This window comes from Rana temporaria, chromosome 5 (assembly GCF_905171775.1).
Source record: "Rana temporaria chromosome 5, aRanTem1.1, whole genome shotgun sequence".
Classification (NCBI taxonomy): Eukaryota; Metazoa; Chordata; class Amphibia; order Anura; family Ranidae; genus Rana; species Rana temporaria.
Genome location: NC_053493.1, coordinates 416928077 through 416948009, shown reverse-complemented (window position 1 = coordinate 416948009; position 19933 = coordinate 416928077). Strand labels below are relative to the sequence as shown.

At 48.4% G+C, this 19933-nt stretch overlaps 1 protein-coding gene across 1 annotated transcript in view; it reads left to right on the top strand.

The window, feature by feature from the left end:
• Nucleotides 1-789: 789 nt before the first annotated feature.
• The window catches only part of LOC120941654 (fucolectin-like), a 32933-nt gene continuing 13789 nt past the window's right edge, over nucleotides 790-19933 (top strand). Inside the window, exons 1-2 of the mRNA XM_040355185.1 lie at nucleotides 790-1113; nucleotides 13990-14063. Of these exons, the coding sequence (XP_040211119.1) occupies nucleotides 13991-14063 (73 nt within the window). The 5' untranslated portion in view covers nucleotides 790-1113; nucleotide 13990. The remainder of the gene's footprint in view (nucleotides 1114-13989; nucleotides 14064-19933) is intronic.

Genomic DNA, 19933 nt, shown 5'->3' with positions numbered 1-19933 from the left:
GGAACACTGAACACAGTGTCTGCTTGGAAACTGAGTCCGAGGATGAGAGAACGTCCGTGATAGGCGGAACTGTGTCTGCTGAGAAACGGCCCATCACGGCAGGGACCAGGAGGAGACCGCAACTTTTGAACAATGAATGAACGCCCGCAGCCTGTCAATTTCAGGTACACAGACTCGGGCACAGTGAGGTTGGCACAGTGAGGTTGGGCACAGTGAGGTTGCAATAGGCACAGTGAGGTTGCAATAGGCACAGTGAGGTTGGGCACAGTGAGGTTGCAATGGGCACAGTGAGGTTGGCACAGTGAGGTTGCAATAGGCACAGTGAGGTTGGGCAGCATTGAGGTTGGCACAGTGAGGTTGCAATAGGCACAGTGAGGTTGCAATGGGCACAGTGAAGTTGCAAATGGGCATTGTTAACCCTCTTTTCCGCTTACAGTAGCTGCTGCATTCTCACCCTAGGCTTATACTCGAGTCAATACGTTTTCCCATTTTTTTGTGGTAAAATTAGGTGCCTCGGCTTATACTCGAGTATATACGGTAAATATAGATCAAGAAAGAATAAGCCATAAAGAATAAAAATCAGGAAGAGGAAGAAGAGAGGACAGAGATGCCAGACAATTGAAACTAAAGCAAAGTGGAGTAGGGTGACTTTAAAATAAATAAATGGGAAAAACAAACCCCCCCAGTGTTCAATGTACTCAAGGATCACCCGACAATAGTCAAAAAAAGGAGGAACAGGAAAAAAATGGGACAGGTAACCCAATGGTATAAGTTATAATCATAATATCAGCCAAGCCAACAGATCTATTATCCCTCGTTTGAAAAACATGTAAATGATAGGTTGGTGTTGCGTCCCCCGGGGTATACGGTACTAAGGGTGCGAATCCAGTAGGCCTCAGGTCATGAGTATGACAGTAACATTTCCATCTCTCTCTCATATGTGGTGAACATTTCACACACCCACATAAGGGAACCGTTATCACATTCATGAATATCTGAACTGTTATACGGAGTATTCTGTGTACAACGTTCTCATGTTCACTCTCATATGTGGGGAAAACAACAGGCCCTTTGAAGAGTCTCTTTCAAAAACACGGGAGAGCGACCTACGGGGTATGTTTTTCTGTTTATTCAGCTTTAGCATTTGTATTGTTATTTGCTAGACGTGTGCATTTGTTTTTGTCCGAATGAATTTTCGTGTGAATTTCGGGTATTTTCGGTATCGTTTTAACAAACGAAAACGAGCGCGCAGAATCCGAAATCCGAAAGATCCGACATGCAAAAAAATGCTTTATTTTCGTTTTCGTTGCTACAATGGTTCGATATTGATAAAAGATTTGACGTGACGCTGACAATAGCAATCTGTGCCTATCGAATCTGCGGTCGAATGTGCCTAACCTTAACTCTATTAGTCCGAGGTTATTCTACATAGAGAGGAAAGATTCGACATTGCTGGTCAAAGACCAGAGCACTTTTTTGCGATTGGGCACTGCGTCGCTTTAACTGACAATTGCGCGGTCGTGCGACGTGGCTCCCCAACAAAATTGGCGTCCTTTTTCCCCCACAAATAGAGCTTTCTTTTGGTGGTATTTGATCACCTCTGCGGTTTTTAGTTTCTCACCTCGTCTTTCAGGACAGCACCTGGAGAGAGCGCAGCTCCACCCACTTCCCAGGAAACACTGCAGTCAATGCTATAACTTCCGCCCCCTTCCACCATGGCCTCAGTTGTAGTGTTTCCTCCGGCCATGGTGGAAGCGCTGCAGGGAACCAAGGGTGTGCTGTACTCTCCCCAGGCGGGGAAGGTGGTTTTGGAAGCATACCGGTGTTTTGTGTGTTAGGAGGTGATCCTCCAGGAGGCGGACTCGACTTCTCCCCTCACGCGCGGGTGAAGGTCGGGTACTTCTCCTCTTCGGTCCGGCGAGGACAGAGGCTGCTGGGGGTCCCGCTCCCTGAGTCCGGGCATCGTAGCTTGCGGGGGGGCGGTCAGGTGCCATTCTTCCGGCATACGAGGTCCCGGAGCGGAGGGCGTAGTGACGTCCTTTCCGGGTGGAGGCGGGACTTCCGGCGGCGCGTGGCGGCTTCCGGTTCCGGCCGCTGGAACGCAGGAGGAGGAGTGGCCTCGGCGGTGCTATTTCCGGGTCTCGCAGCGGCGAGAAAGAGCCGAGAGTTTTAAAAAGCTGTCGCACGCCCGCAGCGTTCTGGGACCATGGAGCCAGAAGACGCAGCGGAGGTGGTGGGAGCAGGAGCCACAAGCACCAGCCCGGCCCAGGTAGGAGACCCAGCGGTGGTCAATGTACCAGGGTATTGTTATGTCCCTCTTTCTGCCCCTTCGGGGGAGGGGAGCCTGCCTCACTCACCCTAGTCACGTCTGTGGGTGTGTGTAGTTTTTTCTGGTACAGCGGTGATGGGTTCTGGTTTTATTTGTTCACTAGCTGTGTGCACTTGGGTGATTTGCTGGTCTGGCATACAAAGGTTAAACATAGCGTTGTTGTCCTTTGTGTCGTTTCAGAAAGTTAAAGAAAAACTTAAAGTGGTAGAACCTCCTTCTTCCAAGAAGCGGTGTGCTACTTGTAAAGCTTCCCTTAAAGGGAACTGGACCAAACCTTTATGCAAAACTTGTATTGCGGAGATTGTCAGGGGGGAGGCCTCTACTAGTTCGGCCTCTGAGCAGCCCACCGTCAAGGGTACGGGGGAGTTGCTCTCTTCGTTTAGGGAGGAGTTGCACCAGACTTTCCAGTCTTTTCGCTCCTTTCTGGACAAGGGTCCGACTAAGGGATCCAAGGTCAGGGCCAGTACCCCCTCCACATCTAGAAGGTTAGATAGTGAGTCCGAGGAGGAGGAGCCTGAAAATGTTGTTTCAGGATCAGAGGCGGAGGAAGAAGAAGAAAGGGATACTTCTTCCTCGCGCTATAAACTGTCCTTAGAGGAGGTTGATGACCTATTAATGACTATTCATTCTACCCTAAGCATTAAGGAAGATGCGACTCAGCTGTCCTTGCATGACAGGATGTACCAGGGCTTGGATGAGGTGAAACATCGTACCTTCCCGGTACATAAAGTATTGTCCGAAACAATTAAGAGAGAATGGAAGGACCCGGAAAAGGCACCCTTCTTTTCTAAATCTCTGAAAAGGAGATTTCCTTTCGATGAAGATCCAACGCAGGTATGGAATAAAAAACCTAAGCTGGATGCAGCATTCTCGAAAGTTTCTCGCAATACTGACCTAGCTTTTGAGGATACAGGTACCCTTAAAGATCCCCTGGATAAAAGAGCAGATACCCTGCTCAAAAAAGCCTGGGATGCCACCTTGATTAATCTCAAACCAGCTATGGCAGCCACTGTGGTGGCTAGAAACCTTGAACATTGGCTGGATCAGCTTAAAGGTCACATCGAGGCTGGGACCTCCCGTAGAGAGCTTTTGGAGTCCTTTCCAGTCCTTATGAAGGCGGTAGGCTATATAGCGGATGCATCTGCTGAATCCGTGAAGCTCTCCGCCAGATCCTCGGCATTGATAAATTCAACCAGAAGGGCCTTATGGGTTAAGACCTGGCAGGGGGACACAGCCTCTAAGGTGAAACTGTGTGGGTTACCATTTGAAGGAGACTTGGTGTTTGGCACAGGGCTAGACGCCGTTCTGGATAGGACGGCGGATAGAAAGAAGGCTCTTCCTTTAAAAAAGGTAGATTCGGGGCCCAAGAAAAATTTTCGTCCTTTTTTCCAAGCCAAGGGGCCTAAGGATGCACAAAGAGGCCAGGGTGGTAGACCCTGGCGGTCCCAGAGGGGCCGCGGGAAGCCTGGGGTGTTATTTCGCTCCCCCAGCCAGCCTGCTAAGCCCCAGTGACGGTCTCCCAGCTGTGGGAGGTCGGCTCCAAGCCTTCCTTCCACAGTGGGCAGAGGCGACGTCCAGTCCGTATGTCCTCAAACTGATTGCTACGCACTACGCTACGCACTGGAGTTCTCGGGAAGACCACCGTCGCGGTTTTATGTGACCCAATTGCCCAGGGAGCAAGAGAAATCTCGGGCAATGCTGTCATTAGTGGAAGATTTTCTCCAACAGAGGGTGATTACGCCAGTGCCCCAGAGAGAACAGGGGGAGGGCTGTTATTCCCATATATTTCTAGTAAGGAAGCCGTCGGGCAAATTCAGGTTAATTTTAAACCTAAAAGTCCTGAATCTAGCTATCCGGTACAAGAGATTCCGCATGGATTCTATATACTCGGTGAGAAAGCTTCTTCCTCTGGGGTGCTTTCTAGCATCGATAGATTTAAGGGATGCATATTTGCACGTCCCGATCAGGACTTCCTCCCAGCGCTATCTGCGCCTAGCCATCAGAACAGAGAGCGGAGTGAGGCATTTCCAATTCAGAGCCCTCCCATTCGGCCTTTCCTCCTCTCCCAGAGTCTTTTCAAAGGTGATGGCAGAGGCCTTGGCACCCCTAAGGCTCAGGGGGATTTCTATAATTCCATACTTGGACGACCTCCTGGTGTTCGCCAAGTCGGAGGAGCAGCTTCTCCTGGACCTGAGGAGGACCCAGGCTCATTTGGAAGGGCTCGGATGGATTCTGAACAAAGAGAAGTCAAATCTAGTGCCCTCCCAGAGGATAGTCTTTCTAGGATACACTATAGACTCTGTTCAGGGGAAGATGTTTCTACCAGAAGAAAAGATAGAGAAAGTTCAGGCTGCGGTGAAGACAATTCAGTCGAATGTGCCGATTTCTGTTCGCTCAGCCATGTCCACAATGGGCTTACTCACGGCCGCCATTCCGGCGGTGCAGTGGGCTCGTCTCCATTCAAGGGACCTACAACAGGCGATCCTTCAGAATTGGACCCATGGGGAATCCCTAGAGAAAAGATTCAGAGTTCCGTCTTCAGTGAAAAGGAAACTTTGGTGGTGGAGAGGCCAGGCAAATCTGCGCCTAGGCCTGTCTTGGTCCTTCCCCACTACAAGGGTCCTAACTACGGACGCGAGTTCGTGGGGATGGGATGCTCACCTGAACGGGCAGATGGCACAGGGATCCTGGTCGAGGGAGGAGTCCAGAAGGTCCTCCAATTGGAGGGAACTCAGGGCCATTTGGTTAGGGCTAAGGGCCTTCCAGGAGCTAATTCTGGACCAACACGTCCAGATTCTGTCAGACAACGCCACAGCGGTGGCGTATGTTTCCAGACAGGGGGGCACGAGAAGCAAGGTACTCCTCAATCTGGCCTTACAGACTCTGTCCTGGGCAGAGGTGAACTTGGCATCCCTATCGGCAGTACACCTAAAAGGCAGCCTAAACCTTCTGGCAGACTTTTTAAGTCGGACGAGGGTTCTGGAATTGGAATGGTGTTTATGCCCGGAGGTCTTCCAAGAGCTAGTAAACAGGTGGGGAACCCCTCAGATAGACCTGTTCGCGTCCCAGTCCAATGCCAAGGTTCCGGCTTATTTTTCTCTCAACAGAATGGACCAGGCAGAGGGTCTAGATGCGTTAGTCCAACGCTGGCCCTTCTGCCTGTGCTATGCCTTCCCCCCAGTTCAGATCATTCCTTTAGTGTTACGGAAGCTTCAGGAGGAGAAGACTACTCTGATCCTGATAGCCCCGTACTGGCCCAAGAGACCTTGGTTTTCGAGTCTGTTGGAACTGGCAGTAGAAGATCCCTGGGTACTGCCAGTCAGAAAAGATTTACTGTTTCGGGGCCCTCTACTTCATCCAGACGTGAGTCGATTAAGACTCACGGCCTGGTTACTGAAGAGCTAATTCTTAGCAGTAAGGGTTTGTCCAAACGTTTGGTAGATACGCTACTTAGTAGCAGGAAAAAGGTCACGAGGGCCATCTACTTCAAGACTTGGAAAGTTTTCAATTCTTGGTGTGAAGGTAAAAATTATTCTCCTTTGAATACATTTTCCGTCTTGGAGTTTTTACAAGACGGTATGGATAAGGGTCTGGCAGCCAGCACCTTGAAGGCGCAGGTGGCGGCTTTGTCAGTGTTTCTAGAGAGACGTTTATCTCTAGAGCCCTACGTTATCAGATTTTTTAAGGCCTTAGCCAGGGTGGGATTTATGGGATTTATCAGTGGTCCTGGGGGGTTTGACTAAAAAACCCTTCGAACCACTGGTAGACGCCTCTATAAAATTTCTGACTTTGAAATTGGTGCTTTTGGTAGCGGTCACCTCAGCGAGGAGGGTTAGCGAGCTTCAGGCGCTTTCCATTTTGGAGCCTTTTTTGTCAATCTTCCCTGATAGGGTAGTATTAAGAACTGATCCGAGTTTCTTCCGAAGGTAGTGTCAGTATTTCATAGGACGCAGGAAATAGTGTTACCTACCTTTTGTCCATCTCCTTCTTGTCCGAAGGAGAGAGAATTCCATTCCTTAGATGTCAGGAGATGCATTAGACGCTATCTAGAGGTCTCTAGTGAGTTCAGAAAGGCGAATTCGCTTTTCGTTCTGTTTTCAGGATCCCGCAAGGGGCATGGGGCTTCCAAGAGTACTCTGGCTAGATGGTTACGTATGGCTATCCATGAGGCATACAAAGCTAAAGGTTTGGATCCTCCTCCGGGAGTAATGGCCCATTCTACTAGGGCGGTGGCAACTTCCTGGGCAGAACGGGCTGGAGCTTCGCCAGAACACATCTGTAAGGCGGCAATGTGGACGAGCTTTTCCACCTTCACTCGTCATTATAGGATGGATTTGCTCTCTGTGTCAGAGCAGTCTTTTGGCAGGAAGGTCCTGCAAGCGGTGGTCCCACCCTAGAGTAAGTACTCGGTTATCATCTCCAGGTGCTGTCCTGAAAGACGAGGTGAGAAAACCTTAGTTAGACTTACCGGTAACGGTATTTCTATGAGTCTTTCAGGACAGCACCGATAACCCGCCCTTTGTGTTATTAAAGATAATATATATATATGCTAATGTGTGTAGTTTCTATGTTCTGCTTATCTAATTTCAGCGTGGCCGGAGGTACTCGTGAACAACTGAGGCCATGGTGGAAGGGGGCGGAAGTTATAGCATTGACTGCAGTGTTTCCTGGGAAGTGGGTGGAGCTGCGCTCTCTCCAGGTGCTGTCCTGAAAGACTCATAGAAATACCGTTACCGGTAAGTCTAACTAAGTTTTTTTGCGCTATAAACAAAAATAGAGAGACAATTTTGAAAAAAAATGAATATTTTTTACCTTTTGCTATAATAAATATCCCCCAAAAATATATAAAAAAAAATTTTTTTTCCTCAGCTTAGGCCGATACGTATTCTTTTACATATTTTTTGTAACAAAAATCGCAATAAGCGTTTATTGATTGGTTTGCGCAAAAGTTATAGCGTTTACAAAATAGGGGGTATTTTTATGGCATTTTTATTAATATTTTTTTTTTACCAGTAATGGCGGGGATCAGCGATTTTTTCCGGTACTGCGACATTATGGCGGACACTTTTGACACATTTTTGGGACCATTGGCATTTTTATAGCGATCAGTGCTATAAAAATGCATTGGATTACTATAAAAATGCCACTGGCAGTGAATGGGGTTAACACCATACCTCCCAACTTTCTGAGATGGGAATGAGGGACACCTATCAGCAAAAGTATGTTGGCATAGGACACACCCCTTGCCACGCCCCCTTAAAGGAGAACTGTACAAAAAAAATAAGATTGGTTAAACCCACAAGTGCTTTTTTTACCACTACTATTCCTTTATATTGGCTTTTGGAATTTACAAATGCAGCAATTTAGAAATTAGATGAAAAGTTTAGCTCTGGGAAACACTTTTTGATAGATAAAAAGTGCATTTTATATACATATATATAGATCAGACAAAAATAAGGGACAAATGAGGAGAATGAGGGACAGAGGGACATTTCTCCAAATCGGGCACAGTCCCTCAAAATCAGGGACAGTTGGGAGGTATGGTTAACACTAGGGGGGGGGGAATAGGTTAAGTATGTTCCCTGGGTGTGTTCTAACTGTAGGGGGGGTGGCCTCACTAGGGGAAATGACTGATACATTATATGAACAGACGGTCAGGCATTTCTCCCCTGACAGGACCGGGAGCTGTGTATTTACACATACAGCTCCCGGTCCCCGCTCTGTAACGAGCGATCGTGTGTGCCCGGCGGCGATCGCGCCCAGCGGGCACATGAGTTGGGAGCGAGCGGGGGGGCCTGCGCAAGAGCCGACGTTATATTACGTGCTTTCGCGCAGGGGAGCCAAACCTGCCGCCGTAAAACTGCGGCGGCAGGTCGGCAAGAGGTTATAGAGACAGTGTTGGGGGTGGACCATTCGACATGAACGATGAAGATTCGACAAAGCAGTGAAAAACATACAAAACGTTGAATCTGTCATTGAAGGCTTATGGTGTCTGTCGAAAGTTCGAAGAAGATTCGACAAGCGGCTAAACTGTACGACGCTGCGATCGTACATTTCCGGTCAAAAGCTCGGCCCATAGGCTATAGAAGAACGCGAATGTTGGTTGACTAGTAATAATAATTAATATAATTATTATTAGTGTCATACAACATTAGAATTCTCCTATAGCTTGTAGGCGGAACATTCGACCCGAAATGTACGATTGCGGCGTCGTACAGTTTAGCTGCTCCGTCGAATCTTCTTGCAACGTTCGACAGACACCATGGGCCAGATTCAGAGAAGAAGTACGCCGGAGTATCTGCTGATACTCCGGCGTACTTTCAAATTCGCCGCGTCGTATCTTTATTTGTAATTCACAAACAAAGATACGACGGCTTTTGGCTAAGATCCGACAGGCGTTCGGCTTCGTACGCCTTCGGATCTTAGGCTGCAATACTTCGGCGACCGCTGGGTGGAGTTTGCGTCGTTTTCCGTGTCGGGTATGCTAATTAGCTGTTTACGGCGATCCACGAAGGTACACGCGTTAGTCGCATTCTCTTACGTCGTCGCTAGTCGGCTTTTCGCGTCGCAAAGTTACGGCTGCTATTTAGGTGGTGTAACAATAGACAGCCCATGTTAAAGTATGGCCGTCGTTCCCGCGTCAAATTTCAAATTTTTTTTTGCGTAAGTCATCCGGGAATACGAAAGTACGTTGCGCACGTCGCCGTTCAAAACATTACGTCGGGGCGACGTCATTTCGCGCAAAGCACGGCGGGAAATTTCAAAACGGAGCATGCGCAGTACGTTCGGCGCGGGAACGCGCCTAATTTAAATGGTCCCCGCTCCATTTGAATTAGGCGGGCTTGCACCGGACGGCTTTACGCTACGCCACCGCAAGTTTACACGCAAGTGCTTTGTGAATCAAGCACTTACGATGAAAACTTGCGGCGGAGTAACGTAAAGGACATGCGTTACGCCGCCGTAATTTTTTGTGAATCTGGCCCCATAAGCCTTCAATGACAGATTCGACCTTAATTCGGACTTTTGGACGAATGCATTTTTTTTAACGAAACAAAATAATAACGAATTTCGGGAGTAACTAAATACATTTATTTTTCAGACGAAAACAAAATATTTCAGTGTGCACATGTCTATTATTTGCTTGAATTTTAATGTCCTTTCTTTTGATCATGTAACCAATTTATGTTTGTATTTTCGATAGAATTTATGTCTATCCATGTATGGTGTTTTAAGCGGAGTTCCACTTGTTTTTCAGTTTATTAACCACTTCAATACTGGGGCACTTTCGCCCCCCTTTCCTGCCCAGGACAATTTTCAACTTTCAGCGCTGTCGAATGACAATTTTGAGGTCATGCAATTCTGTACCAAAACTAAATTTTTATCATTTTCTTTCCACACATAGTGCCAGATTCAGGTAGAATTGCAGCGGCATAACGTATCGTAGATACGTTACACCGCCGCAAGTTTTCATCGCAAGTGCCTGATTCACAAAGCACTTGCAATGAAAACCTACGCTGGCGGCCTCCGGCGTAAGCCCGCGTAATTTAAATGGGCGTGTGCCATTTAAATTAGGCGCGCTCCCGCGCCGGACCTACTGCGCATGCTCCGTTTCGAAATTCCCTGCCGTGCTTTGCGCGAAGTGACGTCATTTTTTCGAACGGCGACGTGCGTAGCGTACTTCCGTATTCCCGGATGTATTACGCAAACGACGTGAATTTTTAAATTTTGACGCGGGAACGACAGCCATACTTTAAACAGCACATACGTGTGCTGTCTAAAGTTAGGGCACCTAAAACGACAACTAACTTTGCGACGGGAAACTAGACTAGCAGCGACGTAGCGAACGTGAAAATCCGCCGTGGATCGCCGTAACTACTAATTTGCATACCCAACGCTGGTTTACGACGCGAACTCCCCCCAGCGGCGGCCGCGGTATTGCATCCTAAGATCCGACAGTGTAAAACAATTACACCTGTCGGATCTTAGGGATATCTATGCGTAACTGATTCTATGAATCAGTCGCATAGATACTCCGTCGTATCTCGACTGTGAATCTGGCCCATAGATCTTTCTTTAGGTGGTATTTGATCACCTCTTGGGGTTTTTATTTTTTGCTAAATAATCTAAAAAATACCGAAATTTTTGAAAATGCCCTGTACACACGGCCGTTTTTCTCGGCGGGAAAAAAAACAAAGTTTTTAATAAACGGGATTCCTCTCAAGCCTGCTTTGCATACGCACGTTCAGGCCAAATACCGCCCGTCCAAAGCGCGGTGACGTACACTACGTACGACGGGACTATAAAGGGGAAGTTCCATTGACACGGCGCCACCCTTTGGGCTGCTTTTGCTGATCCTCGCGTTAGTAAAAGTTTGGTGAGAGACGATTCGCGCTTTTTAGTCTTCGTGCTTTTCAGTCTGTTACAGCGTGATGAATGTGCTATCTCCATTACGAATGCTAGTTTTACCAGAACGAGCGCTCCCGTATCATACTTGATTCTGAGTATGCGCGTTTTTTCCCCCCTCGGAAAAGCATACACACGACTGATTTTCCCGCCGGGAAAAAAATAAAACATGTTGGCCCGGATTCACGAAACACTTACGCCAACGTATCTCGAGATACGCCGCGTAAGTGTAAATATGCGCCGTCGTATCTATGCGCCGTGCCCACAAAACTAGATACGCCTGAAAATAGGCTTCATCCGACCGACGTAACTTTCCTACACCGGCGTATCGTTGGGCGCATATTTACGCTGGCCGCAAGTGGTACTCCCATTGATTTCCTATGCACCTATGCAAATGAGGGAGATACGCCGATTCACAAACGTACTTGCGGCCAGCGCATAATATACGTGCTTTGCGTAAGTCCTACGTCCGGCGTAAAGTTATTCCCCATATAGGAGGCGCAAGTCATGCAAAGGTATGGACCAGGAAACACAGCCGTCGTATTTTACGTCGTTTACGTAGTACGTGAATATGACTAGGCGTAGGTTACGTTCACGTCGTAGGCAGTGATTCAACTTATCTTAGCCAGTTGTTTCGACGTGATTCTGAGCATGCGCACTGGGATGTGTCCACAGGAGGGCGCATGCGCCGTACGTTCTTTGTAACTTTATGACGCTCAGTCCTTCATTTACATGGGGTCACGCTGGCTTACGCTGAGGAAACCCAGCGTAGATTTGAGAGCGGCTGGGGGCGAGTGCTTTGTGAATACTGTGCTTGCGTCTGTGCGCTATTCGACACGCTACGCCGGCATAAATATGCGCCAGTGTCTGTGAATCCGGGCCGTACTCTTTTTTTTCCCCCCGCAGTTTTCCTATTCACACGGCCGGGATTCCCGGCTAAAAGCTCTCATGGCAGTTTTCCTGCCGGGAAAACCAGTCGTGTGTATGAGGCATTAATTTCTGTCATAAAATTTAGTTTTCTCCTTCACTGATGGGCACTGATGAGGCGGCACTGATATGCAGCACTGATGGGCACTGATAGGCACTGACAGGCGGCACTGATGGACACTAATAGATGGCACTGATGGGCAGCACTGATGATGAGGTACTGACAGGTGTTATTGCTGGGCACTGATTGGCACTGTCATGGGCACTGATTGGCACTTTGTCACTGACACACATTATTGATGGGGTACTGACTGGCAGCTGACCGGCACTGATTGCTGATAGGCACATCTGATGGGGGCTGTGCTGATTATCAGCACAGACCCCCCCCCCCCCTTGACAGGAAGAGCCACCGATCCGGCCAAAGAATGCCATTTACCGGTACTTCCTGGTTCACACGGTAATCAGCTGTGATTGGTCACAGCTGATCACGTGGCAAGGAGCCTCTGTCAGAGGCTCCTTACCACGATCGGAGATGCAGTGTGTCAGACTGACACGCCGCACCAGCAATTGCCGCACTGGGCACCCCCCGCAGGCGCTTGCTGGACATCATACGATGCCCAGTCAGGATAACTGAACCACTGTCCGGCCGTCATTCTGCTATAGGCCAGACGGGAAGTGGTTAAGAGCACTTTCACACTGGGGCGGTGGGGACAGTAGCGGTAAAGTGCCGCTAGTTTTATTGGCGCTTTACCGCTGTTATGACGGCGCTATTTGGGCAGGAGCGGGGGCGTTTTTTATAAACAGCCACTCACATGTCCCATGGTCCATCCTCTCCGTGGTGCCGGCATTGGAAATGTGGGCAACCGGCTGTGACAGCTTGCGACTTCACAGCCGGGCACGCACTGCGCATGGCGCTCTGTCAGTGGCCAGGCAATCTTCTGGGATCTGTGACAGAAGATTGCAGGGAGGGAGGGGATGCCTAGGAGGAGAGGAGGAGTCGCCTAGGTGGCCAGAAAGTGGAAGTGGGACAGGAAGTCCCACTCAAAGCAAGGGACCACCCCCCCTACAAAAGTACTTAAATCGGAAGTTCCACTTTTGGGTGGAACTCCACTTTAACTGTGGTCCCTCTAAAGATAGGGGCAAAAAAAAATAAAAGAGTACGGTGCAAAGGTACCTCCGACCACAACTGGTTCCCCATCCGGCTGAATCTTCACAACTCGGTTGGACTCCAATCCTGCAGTCCCAACCCTACACGGCTTCTCTTTCTCCTGGATAGGCCTCAGGCAGCCTAGTAGCCTGGTGTCCCTGGGATAGGCCTCTGGCTTGGCCTAGCAACCCATGGGGACATAACACACATCCACCCAGACAGCCGTCCAGGTGACACAGAACCCCGATCACCTGACTCCGCCTGTTCTGACTCCAATTGTTGTGATAGCGATATATCCCTTGCTGAGACCTCTATGCCTGGCCTGAATAAGCAGATATACTCACTGCGGACAATCCTTGTCAGACAGCTGAACTCGTCAATACCGATTCATTCAAAAGAGGTGTTTATTCTTTAACTTCAGGGGTTACAGCAGATAACAGGAACAGCAGATGAATGGTGATAGTATTGCGCGGTCAAAAGATGATGCCTTTCCTACGTACTGTGCAGATTACATGAGGGTCCTTGTTACATGTGGCTTGCTAGCTGAGGCGATGACACAGGAAGTACTGCCCACAGGAAGCAGGGAGGGGCATACATACACTGAAAATATGTCGTAACTCATAAAGAACCACAGAAAAAACATGTGCATTGCAACAAAGGGCTACTAGATGGCAGCATAGGATAACACCTAGATTTAGCTATGAGAAAATAGTTAGGCAAACCACACTATATAAACTCTAATCTATATAACAATGCTAATATTAACTGAGGCTATGCATCTCATATTGTATGCCCCTATTGGGGCAGCACACCGCTCAAATAAATAGGCTGTCCCAGCAGGCCAAGGGATCATTGGCTGAGACACCCCATTTATTCCTAATCTGTCCTTGCAATTCCCTTGTTTTACCTAATGTCACCAAGTACCTGGCCACCTAGCGATAGAAGAGAGAAGTGCAGCAATGCCAGAATTATCGTGAAATCATTTGATCTCCTAACAATTGGCCGAGGCAACATATTCTAACAGCATCCCTGCCTAAACATCGGGGGGTGCTACATCACATGTTGTAGTATACTGTATGTTCTCTCTTGGCGTGTCTATTGTCCTTAGTGTTCTTTTTTGTCTATTTTCTTCCACATGAAGTCTCGCTCATTGTAATACCCCATTTTCCTCTCTCCTCTCTAGAATGACTCTCCCTGTGGCCCTACTTATGTTCGGGTTCCTGATTGTGGCTCAGTGCTGTACTCCTGAGCCCGGAGGTAAGAACTGAGCTGATTGCATAAACAGAAACCTCAGTAGCAGTAAATGGCTAATAAAGCCACCAAGGAAAAACCACAACTTACCTTTAAACTGGATTCTGTTTGCTACATTGCATTAAGATTTTAGCAGGCTTTTCCCAGTGCTTTTGAGATGGGTGGCAGCTACTTGTCACAATGCCCACGTTTCTCCATCATCCAACACTGAGTTTACTGGTACTGAGAGAAACAGGGAGGCTGCTATGCTGACCACCCTCTGAAACTTAGTTACCTATGAAATTCTCCATATGTATTGTAGAGTTCAGCAATGAAAGCCCTGTGTTTTCTTTGTATGGGTCTCCGTTAGGTGTCAGTTAATTTTAATTACAACGATATCGAGTGTGGATCAAAATTTCCTAACTTAATGGACCAGGGTTTCTCAACCAGGTTTCCATGGAACCCTAGGGTTCCTCCAGAGGTTGCTAGGGGTTCCTTGAGGGTTCCTCCAAAGGTTGCTAGGGGTTCCTCCAGACATTGCCAGGGGTTCCTTGAGGGTTCCTCCAGAGGTTGCTAGGGGTTCCTTGAGGGTCCCTTCAGAGGTTGCTAGGGGTTCCTTGAGGGTCCCTCCAGAGGTTGCTAGGGGTTCCTTGAGGGTCCCTCCAGAGGTTGCTAGGGGTTCCTTGAGGGTCCCTCCAGAGGTTGCTAGGGTTTCCTTGAGGGTTCCTCGAGAGGCTGCTAGGGGTTCTTTGAGGGTTCCCCAATAGGTTGCTAGGGGTTTCCTTGAGCAATGAGCAATCTCTGCCTCAGATAAGTTCCCACTGACACCATTGAACTTTTTAGCTATCTGTAAGGGGACAATTCTTCCCCATAACCACAAGTGTAAGGAGCATTCTTCCCTCTGACAATCACACTAAGTTATCATGAGTTGTAGATAAAATACATTCGTAAGAAGGGTTCCATGAGATCTGACAGTTATTTCAAGGGTTCCTCTGTGATGAAAGGTTGAGAAAAGCTGTTGAGCCTTACATTCTGCGATCCACAAATCAAAACCTACTCCAAATACCCAAAGCCAAATACAAGTCCAAAGGAGATCAAAGATTTGCAGTCCAGGGACCTCGGCTGTGGAATGCGCTACCAACCACCATCCGACTGGAGTCGGACCACTTGGCCTTCAGGAGAAAGATTAAAACCCATCTCTTCTGAGGTCAAGGGGTCTTTTTCCTTACCCATGGAATGGAAACAGCGCCCAGAGGCGATTCAGTTCGCATGTGTTGCGCTTTACAAGTTTTTCACTCACTCATGAGCCTGTTTGGCAATCTTTGCATGTGATGCCGCGTACAGACGGTCGTTTTTTGTGATGAAATAAAACAACGTTTTTAATCATGAAACAAAACAACGTTTTTCAAACTTCATTTTAAAAAACGACGTTGCCTACACACCATCGTTTTTTCAAAATGCACTAGCAAAGCGCGGTTACGTTCAGCACGTACGACGGCACTCTGTTCCATTCAAGCTCGCGTCATAACTTGCTTCTGAGCATGCACGGGTTTAAAAACGTTGTTTTAAACGCCGTTTTACCCACACACTATCATTTTAAATGACACAAAAAACGACGTTTTGAAAAACGACATAAAAAATTGAAGCATGCTGGAATTTTTTTTGTCGTTTTTCAGAAGACATAAAACAACGTTTTCCCCACACGGTCATTTTAAATGACGTTTTTAAAAATGTCGTTTTTTTTCATCACAAAAAACAACCGTGTGTACGCGGCATGAGCCTTGATAAATTATAAAATCTAGGGTGATAAGAGACAGACAGCCACACCCGGCAAAGAGACTCCTGGCCGTTAGGGAGGCTTAAAACCCTTCCACGCCGTCAACCAAGCCCCCTGATCCCACTTGTCTCTCTCAAGCTCCTGAATCTTCCCCACCTCATGCAGAATGTCATACACCACCACCTCAACAGGAAGGATTTTATGCCGAATGCTGACCTGACACCGTGTGTTCCAAGTGAAATAACGGGCTACTAGGCTAACTAAAAAAAATATCCAAACAAAAAACTCCACCACTATTGAACACCCACTTAGCCTAACCCAGCCTGGAGAGGAAAGCAACACAGAGGGCCCGCACCACCTGTTTGTACACCTACCTCTATGTGAAAAGGGCAACGAAGCAGAAAATGGTCCATAGTCTCCTCATCTGCACACTCCTCTTGAGGACAGCTACGATCCATCCCACTGTGGAATTTCAAATTGCCCTGAATATAGAGCCTCCCATGGAAGCACAACCAGGCCAGATCCCTAAATGTAAAGGGGACTCTATCCAAATTAATCAGTCTTACCCCTGCCCTCAAAACTGGGCCTGGGCAATCCCTTAAGGCCAGTGGGTCATGAAAGTCTTCGATCAAGACTCGACTCATAAGGACTTTCCACAGGACCGATCTGAGATCTTCAGCCGTCAATCGCCACTGCCTCAGTATCTTCAGGCACAGAGCGACGATGACCCCTGAGATTCTTCACTTGGCCACCATCTTCCCAAAGTCGTAGAAAAGGCCTAAACCAAGATCTAAACATGCCTTCCCATCCAAGAGGTTCCAATGCAAGCATATTACCAATGTTAAACTTGAGAAAAAGCAGCGAAAAGAAAAGAACAGGGTTGACCATACCTATGCCACGCTCCCTCCTGGATAGATAGGTGAAATTCCTCTTGATGGGGTTCAGTCTGTTTCCCCATAGCATCTGGAAAAACACACTACTGACCCTAGCATAGAGAGACACTGGTAAGATGCAGACAAAGCTGACATACAAGAAGATCGGAATCAGGTAAGTCTTAATTAGATGAACCCTTTCCCTCATAGATAACTTCCATCTCTTCCTGCTGACCACCTTAGTATTGTCAATTTCCAATCTGCCTTCCCAGTTTTTGAGGCCATAATCGCCGGGTCCAAATTCAATGCCTAGTATCTTCATTTTTTCCTGGGGCACTGGAAAGGTGTCCGGGAGATCAAACCCCTCACCTTCCTTTCCTATCCAGAAAACTCCACTCTTTTCCTGATTGATCTTGGAGCCTGATGCTTCAGAATTCCGTGATGTCAGAGAGACCACCTCCTCCGCTTCATCCGTCCCAGTGACAATCACCGACACATTGTTCGCATAGGCAACAAGCCTCAATGGCGGCTCACCCGGGAGCCCCACTGGTACCCCACACAACATGCCGCTCTCTAGCCTCCTGATGAAGGGGTTGATTGCAAACACATAGAGCAGGGGACTCAGGGGACAACCCTGGCACACCCCAGTGCCAATCTCAAATTACTGCCCAACCCAACCATTAACAAGAGGGAAGCTTTCTGCCCCCTTATACAAGACTTTCAACCAATCAACAAAACCACCCAGCAGACCGTACTTACTAAGGAGCAACCACAGGTACTCATGGTTAACACGATCAAAAGCCTTTGCCTGATCCAATGTCGGCAAATACTTTTCCCAGCCTAAAGCCCTGCATCTCTCCAAGGCCTCCCGGACAGCTAAAACCGCTGTAAAGGTGCTCCTACCCTGAACCGAACAGTGCTGATGGTGAGAAAGCAAAGACTCTACTACTGACGATAGGCGCCAAAAAATTATCTTGGCCAGCACCTCTCTATCGACATTGAGAAGGCTAATGGGGCGCTTGAACAAAGAATCGCAGCAGAGTGCCTCATGGAAGGGGAAAGCACCCCCTCAGCAAGGCAACTGTTAAAAACCTCTACCAAATGTGGAGCCAGAATAGACTTAAAGGCTTTGTAAAACTCAGCCGTCAAGCCATCCGGTCCAGGTGACTTTTTGATGGCAAGCTGTTCAATTGCCCTCACCACCTCTTCAATTGTGATCTCCTCTGACAAATTCATCAATGGGACATCTCCACCATTTAGACCTGGAGTAGAGCCCAAAAAGCTTTACATCCTGTCACGGTCAAGCTCTTTTCTTCCCAGAAGGTCAGCATAAAGGGACATCAGGACCTCCAGGATCCCTGACCTGGACTTTGTCAAGGAACCTGTACTGTCCTTAAGTCCAATGTAACGGCACCCCAAATGCGAAAGGGGTTGATGCCGTTTAGGATATTCCCTTTCCGAACACAAGGCAGCTACCGACACAGTCAGGCGAACGAGACCCATAAGAATAATTCTTCCCCAGATACGAGACGACGCTCTGTATGAGGTTCAAGCAGGTCTGACATCCTCCTGTCTCAGTGTCGCACCATTTTCTGGGTTTGTGTCAGTGAAGACCGAAGTCCCATCCACTACCACAGGAACTCCCTCTTCTGTTAGTTGAGAGCAGAGGCCCGCTGCACTCTGCTCTGTTGCCAGCTCTTCTGCTGGGTTGCTGTGAGTGGAGACCGTAGTCCCATCCACCGATATCAGCTTAAGCTGCAGTTGTGTGCAGTGGCCAGTAGCACCCTGCCCTGCTGCCAGTGATTCAGCTGGGAGTAAAAGTTTTACAACCTCAGCTTGTTGCTGGAGAGAGAGGGGCCAACTGCCCCGGCTCCCTGGAACTCCACCGTTGTTTCCGGTGCTGGGCAGAGGTTGATAGCACGCTGCCCTGTTGCCAGCACTTCTGCTGGGGACTCCACACCATCTGCTTCGGTTTTAGGGATGGCAATCTCCAGATTTTCCACTGCCGAGTTGCCAGCTGGTATTTTCTGATAGTCCCAGGCAAAGGGAGCCCCACCCTGCTTCTGAGCAGAGTCTAGCAGCTGTCTGTAGGCGATCTCCAGCTCCCATTCCTGAACGGCCAGAAACGCCAAATCTTCCTGTGCCCAATGCCCTTCCGAGACATTACATTTTTCTCTCTCTGTGCTCAATTATTTCCTCCAAGCGCCACTCCCGATCACTCCCAAAGTCAGGATCACTGGACAGCTTCCAATACAACAATCCCAGGCCATCATAGTCAAAGCCTTCCATGGGGCTGTCCTTTGCTGACCACGGGCACTCTTGGGCTACATACCACTGGAGGGCTCTGTAGCTCTTGTCCAACCGCATCTCTGCCCGGATCAGCCTGCTTAACTCAGCTATCCACTCCTGCTTCGGTTGTTCCCCCAATAACAGCATTCGTACATCATACTGCGACCAGTACCTTACATAGATGGAGGGGAGAACCTTTCTCTGGTGTTGCTACTCGAGAGCAAACGCTTCCTTCCAGAGTTCGCAGCGGATAGAATCAGGCCATCCCAGCAGGACCTCCTCTGATACTGGTCCTCTATGCTGATCTGCATCTCTTGTAACCTCCTTCTGAATTCCTCTTCCATGGCGACTGGTATCTGTACCTCTCCTCTCCCTTCAGTTGGTGCTGCTGTGACTTCTGCTGCTGCAGCACCTTTTTGATGAGTGAGTGAAAAACTTATATAGCGCTGCACATGCGAACTGAATCGCCTCTGGGCGCTTGTTTGACCAGTTCTCCTTTGACCTCAAAAGAGATGGGTTTTGATCTTTCTCCTAAAGGCCAGGTGGTTATCCTCCAACCGAATGGAGGTAGGTAAAGTGTTCCAAAGTCGAGGGCCCAGGACAGCAAATCTTCTTTCTCCTTTGGACTTGTATCTGGTTTTGGGGATTTGGAGTAGATTTTGGTTGGAGGATCACAGAACGCAATTGGGGTTGTAAGCCTTTATTTTTTCGCATAGATATTTGGGTGATGTAGCCAAGTTGCGTCCACAGCCGCTATAACTCGGTCTATGATCTCCGCTGGAGGGTTAGGACCATACTGCACCAGTCTTAGTTTAACAGCCCGATCAAAACTTGCCTCCTCGGGTGTCCTGTCTTTTACGCTGGGCCTTTACGTTATGTTGGGTCTTTCGGCTCTATCCATTTCAAATAATTCTGCGATAATGTCCCTTTTCTTACGGTTGTTGGCCGGTCGGCCCCGG